Source organism: Sander lucioperca, chromosome 6 (genome assembly GCF_008315115.2).
Source record: "Sander lucioperca isolate FBNREF2018 chromosome 6, SLUC_FBN_1.2, whole genome shotgun sequence".
In the NCBI taxonomy this organism is placed as follows: domain Eukaryota; kingdom Metazoa; phylum Chordata; class Actinopteri; order Perciformes; family Percidae; genus Sander; species Sander lucioperca.
In genome coordinates, this window is record NC_050178.1 from 43,542,227 (window position 1) to 43,552,440 (window position 10,214).

The window sequence follows — 10,214 nt, forward strand, 5'->3', positions numbered from 1 at the left end:
GAGACACACACACACACAGACACACACACACACACACACACACACATAGTGCATTTCAGTATCTTTGTGGGGACCTGTCATTGACATAATGCATTCCCTAGCCCCTTACCCTAACCTTAACCATCACCACTAAATGCCTAACCTTAACCCTTACCCTCACCCTAACCATAACCTAATTCTAACCCTAATCCTAAAACCAAGTCTTAACCCTCAAACAGACCTTTAACCTTGTGGGGTCCAGCATTTTGGCCCCACAAAGCCTCTTTCACACTGGCTGCGTGGCGTGAGCATGGCGTTTCTGTTGTGTGGCGTTTTCTATGTCTTTAAACACCAGAAAGGTGTCTGACGCGGCGCTGCTGCTGCTAGCCTTGTCTGGACACATGGATGTTTCCCATAAACATAAACATAAATATATTCTGATCTGATTACAGCAAAGACGTCGGCAGTATTGACGGCAAAATAGGCTACACAATATTTCCTTCTGTATTGACAGGTGCAATATTTAAAAATCAATAATTATTTATTATTATTTTTTTAAATGACATTTATATCTGCATTTATATCAAAACCTAGAGGCTCTCAAACATCAACTTGTCATTTATTAATATGTATTACTGTCTAAATGACATATAAACATCTTTTCCTATTCTATGTTGCCTGGAAACGCTTCCAACACGCTTGCGTGTCACGTGAAAAATAGGCGTCGGTCCTATTTCTAGCATGCACGTGTTCTCGAGCTGCACCCCGACGTGCGTGTCACCCAGGCAGTGTGAAAGGGACCGTACTGTCTAAATGCGTTGCATTTCTCTCTACTCATTTCCGGGTTCTCTTTCTCCATAAACATGACAAATCGCACAAGTATGAACTTCAGGCCGCCTTTGAGGCTACGGTGAAAGCTCTGCGTAGAGGCCCCAAAGAAGCATAAGTCCCGCTTTACTGTTAATATTATTTGATCTTTCGTAGGTGGTTTGAGACCAAAGTAAGACATAATATTGTTCACAAAGGCGTATCAGGTTTGTATCGTCACATACCAGTTTCTGAGTCTTCTCTGCAATTCTGGTTTTCCACTCTGCGATGCTTTCCTTGATCGCATTCTGAAAGGACATTTCACTTCATCACTACATCATTTCACTTGACAGCACACACACAACCGTTTTTTTTGTTATCATGTTGACTGTGTTTCATCAACACTTACCACTTCGTGGGATTCATGCGTGGTGGCGGCCTGCAGCTCAGAGAGAGCAGCAGCCAGCTCGTCAGCCTCAGCCTGCTGCTCTGGCGGGATAGTCCTGAACCGGGACAAGAAGAATCCATAAGTGGGCAAAGTGCAACTTCACTTGAGAGGACACCCATCTTTATTATGTTCTGATATCTTGTGATCATGAAAACATCATCATTATTGAAATGTTTGGTTTATGATCTTGATATTAACATTCATTTAATCCAATAATCACACAATAGAACATCATTCTATTATTTTGCGTTTAGGGCCGCAACTTAAGAAATATAATTGTCAATTAATCAGTCCATTCAATTAAGCAATTAATCTTAGTCTGTAAAATGTCCATTAGACGTTCCCAGAGACAACGGTGGCGTCTTCAAAGCTTCTTGTTTGGCTCAACTTAAAAGTCCAAAACCCAGAAATATTACATTTTAAAAGATATAAAACAGCAAAAAAATCAGCTAAACTTCACGTTAAACAAGCTGGAAGCTGCAATACACCAACCAAAAACAACAACCAAATCACACATATCTGATCTAAGACTTACGTCAGCATCTTAATCTTCCTCATTGCTTCTGAACAGCCTTTAACGTAAACCTGCAGCCTGTCCATGTCTGCCCTCTGTCAACAGAGACACACACACACACACACACACACACACACACACACGATAATTGAAGTAACCCTATGTTATATTTCAGATCTTTCTATTTTTAGGGAAAATGTCCAGTACAGCCTGCAGTATTCTATTTTGCGATTATTATTATTTTGCCACTGACTAATCATGTAGGAGTTACAAAATTGTCGAGTGCATATTTTTCATTTGTCATGGCCGGCGCTGCTTCCGCGTTGTGCGTCCCATAGAGCAGGCGCACTAGAGGCCCTCCGCCGGCCGAGCAGGGCTAATTCCAGTTCAGCGCTCCGCTACCTGGAATGAGGATTGAATGATTTAATCGTGCTGCTCTTCCAGACTTTCCAAATGTTATCGGACCGAATGGATCAAATTCTGATGATGAAACGAGTCATTTCAAGGGGGTTGTGACGCTAAAAAAAAATGTCTCCATTGATTTACAGACATCTCTTTCGCCATGTAAGTCTACAGGAAAAAGGGCCCTATCTTGCACCTGGCTCAGCACAAAGCCCGACCCAAGTGTCTTTGCTAGTTTAAGACCGACGCAGTTGTTAATTTCCCGTCCAGCACCCACGTCGTTTAAATAGCAAATGCACCTGCGCCCATCTGTGGCCCATGGGCGTGCTGGTCTTACAGGGAGGTGTGTTCAGGTGCATTCTGGGCGTGCTGGTCTTACAGGGAGGTGTGTTCAGGTGCATTCTGGGCGTGCTAGTCTTACAGGGAGGTGTGTTCAGGTGCATTCTGGGCGTGTTGCTATCTTGAGGCAGTGGGAAGTGATGGCACCATTGACCAACAAAAACCTGGTCTAAAGTCAATAACGCAGCATTTCATTGTTATTTTAACAGAGCATTAGTAAAATGCTCCTAGGCTCGTACACAGCACGCACACTATGATTGTTACACACACAGGGACACACAGCAGCACACACACGCAGAATATTACTAATAAAAATATTACGGTGCAAATCCTCCATCATAATAGCAATGCTCCAAGGTCCAAACGCGCCTGGCTTTTAAAGGGAATGGGAGATGATCTCTGATTGGTTTATTGCATGTTACGCCCAAAACACACCTCTGATTAATGAAGACACTAAGTACAACCCTTTAGAACCATGCGCCCGGCGCACGGACCCTTTTTCCGCCCTCAAACTAACAAAAGTGGATTTGGACACGCCCTAAACACACCTGCGCCAGGCGCTTCACGCTGTGCGCTTAGATCGTTAAAATAGGGCTCAAAGTCTTTTTAGGCCAGAGGGCATCACGTGACGGCCCGGGAGTTGCTATTCCACCATCTAGCCACTACGTTCAATTTGCTTTAAAGCCCGGCGTACTTCCTGGGGGCCTGGTGTTAGCCTACCGCTAACCCCATCCATCATCACTACACCTGTGTGGGCCAATGTAACATACATATTTGGCCTGCTTCTCCAAGATAATGTTCATCCTCTGCTTCCTGAAGTGGAGAAAGTTCATAATGGCACTTAGAATAGTCAGAGTCTTCTGTTTTTCTGGAAAGGAAAGACAAGACCATTATCCTGGGTTATGTGGCATCTAGTTATCAGATGTGCAAATATGAGATATGATTTCAGAAAAACTCTGGACAGATAGAAGTCAAAAACACATACTTACTTGGAGCTAGAAGGTCATTCAGTGAAAAATCGTACACCAAGCACATTGGCAGAAACTGCTGCCTAAAATAGATCACACACAGTTACGTATGTTAAAAATATATATATGCACAATACACGCTGTAGCCTTTCAGGTACTGAACTAAGAATAACAAGAACAGCTGTGTGCTCTTTTCATTTGAGTCTAGGGATGTAACCATATACTCAACTTACAATTCCATTCACAATTTTTTTTTAACAGAATGAGCTGCAGACACATGAAAATAATTCCTTCTTTCTATAAACTGTGCCAAACAACGGATGTGTCCTCTTATCAAAAGTGCAAGTGAAATTGTATTTTATCTTAAATAACAAAAAATTTACCTGATGAAGGTCTAAGACCGACACACATTTTTCTAAATAAATTATTGCTTGCGTAATGGTCAGTGTGCAGGACTTTCTCTAAGCTTTTGATCTGCTACTTTTGATCATATCCTACGCACCTGCCCAACAAAAAAGCTTTCCTACATCTTAAATAACAAAAAATGAATAAAAAAATTAATCACACAAATAACTAAATAAATAGAAAAACAAAATCTCTTGAAATAAACAAACTAAGATGACGTAGTGACGTGTGAAGTCAAACAAGCGAAATCAAAAGTAGATTAATCCCTCCGCCGTGTAAAAATTGCATCCCGATTCATTTTTATTATTATTTTTATTTTATTTTACTTTTTTATCTCAACCCGTTCAATCTTTACACATTTATATCATTTTTTTGGGGCATTTCTGCTAGTCAAGCTATCAGCAGACCAAGCTCAGTCTTTTAAGATTGAACATTAGTCTGGGGAGTCTGCTCTGTATTTTCTACTGCACAAGAGGCGGGATCAACGGGCATAGTTCAAATAACTCTATACGCAATTGGATAGTCCTTCAACCAATCAGACCAACGATCCGGGTGATGTAGCAGCGACAGCGGCATCAACTGGTTGCTGCTCTTCGGTGGCCGTCATGTTGAATGTAAACAAGAAGCTGCTTGGTCGCTTCTCTATCGTCATCGTGGTAAACCCGCCAATAGCGCGCCAGGTGGATAAGCCAGTTTGTGATTGGTTCCTGGAAGCAGGACAGACTAATGTACAGGTTTCCAGCCTGAGCTGCAGGGAGAAATCAAATCACCGGCAGACCGCTCTACCAACTGAGCTAACCGGCCACATTTATGTTGATTTTTAACTGATTAACAATGCATCATTACATCCTTATTTGAGTCTATTTGGTTTGCTAACACATATCTAAATAAACGATATGCATAAACGGGTTATCGGCGATCATCCTATCTTTCATTCTGTGGCAGTCGGTTCATACTGCGTTACATCCAAGAGAGAGAGAGAGAGAGAGAGAGAGAGAGAGAGAGAGAGAGACAGAGATAGAGAGACAGAGAGAGAGACAGAGACAGAGACAGAAACAGAGACAGAGAGAGACAGAGAGAGAGAGAGAGAGACAGAAACAGAGAGAGAGAGACAGAGAGAGACAGAGAGAGACAGAGAGACAGAAACAGAGAGAGAGAGACAGAGAGAGACACAGAGAGACAGAAACAGAGAGAGAGAGAGAGAGAGAGAGAGACAGAGAGAGAGACAGAGAGACAGAAACAGAGAGAGAGAGACAGACAGAGAGAGAGAGAACTCACATGCGCATGTAGACGCTCGTGATAGCAGTTGCCCCCTCATGATATACTGGGTTCTGAATGTTCTCCAGAAGTGGAACCTGAGGGGAAAATGTGTGCGTTAATATAAATATAAATGAAATATAAATGTGTGGTAATAACTTACTTTTATTACAAGATGTAGAAATGTGGTATAATATATTAGGTTTATTATTATTATACAGTATGTTATTATGTGTCAGTGTATATACCATGTGGGTGGCCGTGCGTGTATGTGTAGTATACACATGTATGTAATGTGTATGTATAGGTACGTATGTTCAGTATATAGTGCATATATGTGTATGTAAATATATTTGTGTGTAGTGTATGTATGTGTGTGTATGTATGTATATATGTATATGGATTGTACATATAATATAGCAAATTGTACATAGTTAGATGGGAGCGTACGACAGTAGTAAGGGTCAGGAAGGGAAGTTAAATTAATAAACATGTTTACTGAGCTGTGGTGAAGGGGTAGGATTAAATAAGTGTATACTTCGTTCTACTCCTTTTCAGGCATGTATGTGCTGGTTAACATGTTTCTTTGTATTTATTTTTTGCTTATTTGTGAAGTAATTTGTACATTTTTCAGTGTTTTTTTTTTAATGTCTGAAATAAATGTCTTCATTCATTCCTTCACATCATTCCCTACATAAACATAAGGTATGGAACGGGACATTATTATAATGCCAAACAAAAAGGAATACACAGTTTAACTTGGAACCTAAAGTGAAATCAAGAGTTCCTTCGTAAACCGGCTCAATGTTAGCCTCTTCCCGACCAAGTAGTAACAGGAACGTAGTTATAGGAACAGTCCACTTCTAAACAGTTCTACTAACAACTCTCCCCCAAAACGGGTTTTCCCATTTGCATTCACACTGGCCAAGTGGCCATAGGAACTGGTAGGAGCATGGGTAGGAGGGGGTAAGGGAGTGATGCATGCACGGCAACGGTCTTTATAGGATCCTCATAACGGAGTTCGAACGGCGGCGTTTAAAGACTAGGCTGGAGTACTTAACAGAGAAACCCAGAAGACGAAGGCTCCAGCGTAATATGATCCTAATTAATATGATGGAAGAAGATAGAAGAGCAGAGCGCAACAGGCAAACCAAACAATGGGTTAGATTAATTAGCATTAACAATTAGCTGGTTGAATGCGTGATGATTATTTTTGTCTTATGAGTTAGCATACGAAGGCGAACTGCAACAGACTGTGAAGAATATATACTGTTTGTGTTTCAGACGTTGCGAGGTCACTAAGGGTTCCTATGTGGAAAAGGGAAAAGCCCCTGCCCTGAAGTAGGAGCTGAAAGAGGTACAGGAACTGAGGTCAGAGGAACTTAATAATCCCCAAATTGGTCCAGTAGGAACACGGGAAAAAAAGGGTTCTAGGAACGTTATGTTGTAGGAACTGCAGAAATCCCTCCGGTCGGAAAGCGGCTAACGTTACCTGTCAAATGCAGTACTTACCATGGAGTGACACTCAGGTCTGAAGCGATACAGGAGATGCAACACTCTCATGTACAACGTTTGAACTGCCTCTGGCTGTAAGAGAGAATTAGATTCAACTTGATTGTCATTTAGCAGAGTACAGGTACAGAGCCAATGAAATGCAGTTGACATCCAACCAGAAGTGCAAAAGAAGCATTAAATACCAGGTATAGGTTGGGTACAGTATTCTGTGCAGTTATTAGGGATGCACGATCCTACTTTTTCAGTCCTGATACCGATACCGATGCCTGGCGCTTTGTGTATCTGTCGATTCCCATTCATAACTAAACATTACTTTCCTAACTAAGACAAAATAACATTAGGGCTGCAACAACGAATCGATAAAATCGATAAAATTCGATTATTAAAAAAGTTGGCAACGAATTTCATTATTGATTCGTTGTGTCGCGGCGACACGAAAGAAAAGGAAAAAAAAAAAAAAAAAAAAGAGCAGAGCGGGGGTAAAGGAAATACGGAGAGAGACCGGAGACCCGTAACACGAAACACACGGCGGAGGCAGAGAAATCAGTACGACCTAAGTCATCCAACGTGTGGGAGCATTTCACACTACATAAATCGAAAACGTGTTAATTGCAAGATAAGCAAAAGCGACACAGCATGGCACGGGCGCACCACGGTGATGATTCAGCACCTAAAACGTAAACATGGTGGAGTCCTTGATGAGGAGGTGGGAGTTCAACAGCAGGGTAAAGTCACTACACAATCCTACTTCTGTTCCGTTTTGAAGTGAGGAACGTAACGTCCCTCCGGTGGTGCTGGTGTGGTGTTTACTCGTTGTCCAGCTGACTAGCATGACAAGCTAGCGTTAGCTCGTTAATAACAGTAGTAAAGCAGGACTAAAGACACGTTTTTATTCACTCGCCTTTTTTGGCCCATTAATTTTTCAATCTATTGTCATGTATATATTCTGTGCTTTGTCCCATATCAGTTATTGTTGACAAATATATTTGTGTGTTGTATTTTTTAATTTCATTTTAAAGTTCTTTTATAGCACTTGGTCATCTTAAGCTGTGTTTAAATGTGGTGTACAAATGAACTTAACTTGCACTTACTACAATGATGGTAATAATTTAATGAATAAGCTTCAAGTGAACATGTGTGTGTGTGTGTGTGTGTGTGTGTGTGTGTGTGTGTGTGTGTGTGTGTGTGTGTGTGTGTGCTCTTTGGGTTACTTACCTTTACACAACTATTAACTAAAACAACAAGTATGTATGTAAGTATGTATTGAGTTGATGTAAATTAATGCTTTTTTGTTTTTTTTATCCGATTCATCGAAAAAATAATCGACAGATTAATCGATTATTAAAAAAATCGTTAGTTGCAGCCCTAAATAACATAGATGTAATGTATTGAATTCTTATTTATTTGTACACTCAACTCTTCCAGCTTGCAACACACATTCGACAGAGGGGAAAAAAACGAACAAAACTGGATCGGCCGTGGACTAGAGCTGGGCAATATATGGATAAGATTATATCGATATCGTGATATGAGACTAGATATTGTCTTAGATTTTGGATATCGTAATATGACATAAGTGGTGTCTTTTCCTGGTTTTAAAGGCTGCGTTATAGCAAAGTGATGTCATTTTCTGAACTTACCAGACTGTTGTAACTCTATTATTTACCTTTACCCACTTAGTCATTATATCCACATTACTGATGATTATTCATCTAAAATCTCATTGTGTAAATATTTTGTGAAAGCACCAATAGTCAACACTACAATATCGTTGTGGTATCGATATCGAGGCATTTGGTAAAAAATATCGTGATATTTGATTTTCTCCATATCGCCCAGCCCTACCGTGGATCTGGTAATTTTTCCGATCCCCGATCCAGCTATTTTGTCAATATCTGGGCCGATATCCGATCTTAATATTGGATCGGTGCAGCCCTGGCAGTTATGTAGACGAAAGAGATTAATTATGTACAACAGTGTATAGTTAGATAAATACAGGTTTTCCAGATTACATGTCTACAATGACAGATAAGAAGTATAGAGGGTTAGTGACAATAAAGGCCGTTACAGACCAACCAGATGGCGGCCCCAACTGTCATGGTTTTATTTCAGTTAGCCTGATAGCTGGTTTGATTTGCATTGAGAGATGATCTTATGGAAAGTACCCCATGCCAATCTCTAGCTATGGTGAAGGGTATGTGATGATGTGGGGGTATGGTGAAGGGTATGTGATGATGTGGGGGTATGGTGAAGGGTATGTGATGATGTGGGTCTATTTTAATTCCAAAGGCCAAGGGAACTTTATCAGGATGCATAGTATCCTGGATCCATGAAATAACTGGCCTTTCAAAATAAAAGTCTGCCTGCCTCTATGGGAATTTAACATAGGGGTGTACTGACTTATGCCCCCTGTATTTTAAGGAAAAACATTTATTTATTCACGATACATTATTCATTCACAAAGAAAATTGGTGTCCTTAAAGGTTGGATTTTTCCTCATTTTTTTAATTAAGGCATTAAGATCAATTTCCAAAAGATGATTTTTTTATTCCTCTTTTTAGTCAACTTTAGCATGGGTGTCCTAATTTTTTCACATGACTGTATGTATGTTGTGTATAAGCTATTGGACACCTTAATTTCCTTCGGCATAAATAAAGTATCGTATCTCTATCTATCTATCTATCTATCTCTCTCTCTCTCTATCTATCTATCTCTCTCTCTCTATCTATCTCTCTCTATCTATCTATATGGCTACATGTGATGCGCTAAACTAACGTTAGACAGATAAGTTACAACATGTCTGGAATTTACTCCTCAGTTCGGTCTCTCGCACCATTACAATTTTAATTTAACTATTAAGTCCAATATATACTTTTGCTACTTTCTGACGAGCCGTTGAAACGCACTCTTTATGTCGTTATTGTCGGACATGTCCGTGTTTGTCTGCAGACATTAGCAGCAGTGACCGAACCAACGGGCGTTAACGTTAACGTTACCTTGGGAACAGGAGTCAGCTCGCTCTTCGTGAAGTGCTTTGCCTCTTGACCAGTCAGAACTTCTGTTCGGTAAAAATTTACTATCGCATCTGCAGTATAGACAGGGAACGTGTTTTCGGTCATTGTCGCAATTTAAGTGCCAGTTGTAAACAGAAAACACAGACGAACTATTTCGATTTCAGCGACAAGACAAAATTGGCGCCTTAAAACGACTTCCTTGTTGATTTCTAGACGGCGCGTCTGATTGGTCAGTTCATACTTCTTCCTCCTTATGGTTTATTGGCGGTTGGCAAACCAACTTAGAGGTGCATTACCGCCACCAACTGGACTGGAGTGTGAACGAGAGCTAAATGCAGGAAAAAAATAAAATACAAATAAATAAATAAATAAATAAAACCTAAATCCTCTTTACTAAATCAATTTCTCTTAGAAACTTAGTGATATATCTTGCCGCCTGATTTCCCCAAAAGCCCTGAGCGTGAAAAGGTCTCTCTGGGTGTTGTAGTCCTGTAATGAATTAGTACGTGTTCAACAGTTTCTGGCTGGTGACACTATGCGCATTTTCCAGTAGAATGTTTGCCTAT

The 10,214-nt window shown here is 40.5% G+C and overlaps 1 protein-coding gene across 1 annotated transcript in view; it reads right to left on the bottom strand.

The window, feature by feature from the left end:
- nuf2 (UF2 component of NDC80 kinetochore complex) overlaps positions 1–9,888 on the bottom strand; it is an 18,223-nt gene extending 8,335 nt beyond the window's left edge. Inside the window, exons 1-8 of the mRNA XM_031280146.2 lie at positions 9,631–9,888; positions 6,632–6,706; positions 5,141–5,217; positions 3,479–3,540; positions 3,260–3,357; positions 1,770–1,843; positions 1,196–1,289; positions 1,032–1,094 (exon numbers count right to left, since the gene is read on the bottom strand). Of these exons, the coding sequence (XP_031136006.1) occupies positions 1,032–1,094; positions 1,196–1,289; positions 1,770–1,843; positions 3,260–3,357; positions 3,479–3,540; positions 5,141–5,217; positions 6,632–6,706; positions 9,631–9,753 (666 nt within the window). The 5' untranslated portion in view covers positions 9,754–9,888. The remainder of the gene's footprint in view (positions 1–1,031; positions 1,095–1,195; positions 1,290–1,769; positions 1,844–3,259; positions 3,358–3,478; positions 3,541–5,140; positions 5,218–6,631; positions 6,707–9,630) is intronic.
- Positions 9,889–10,214: the final 326 nt, after the last annotated feature.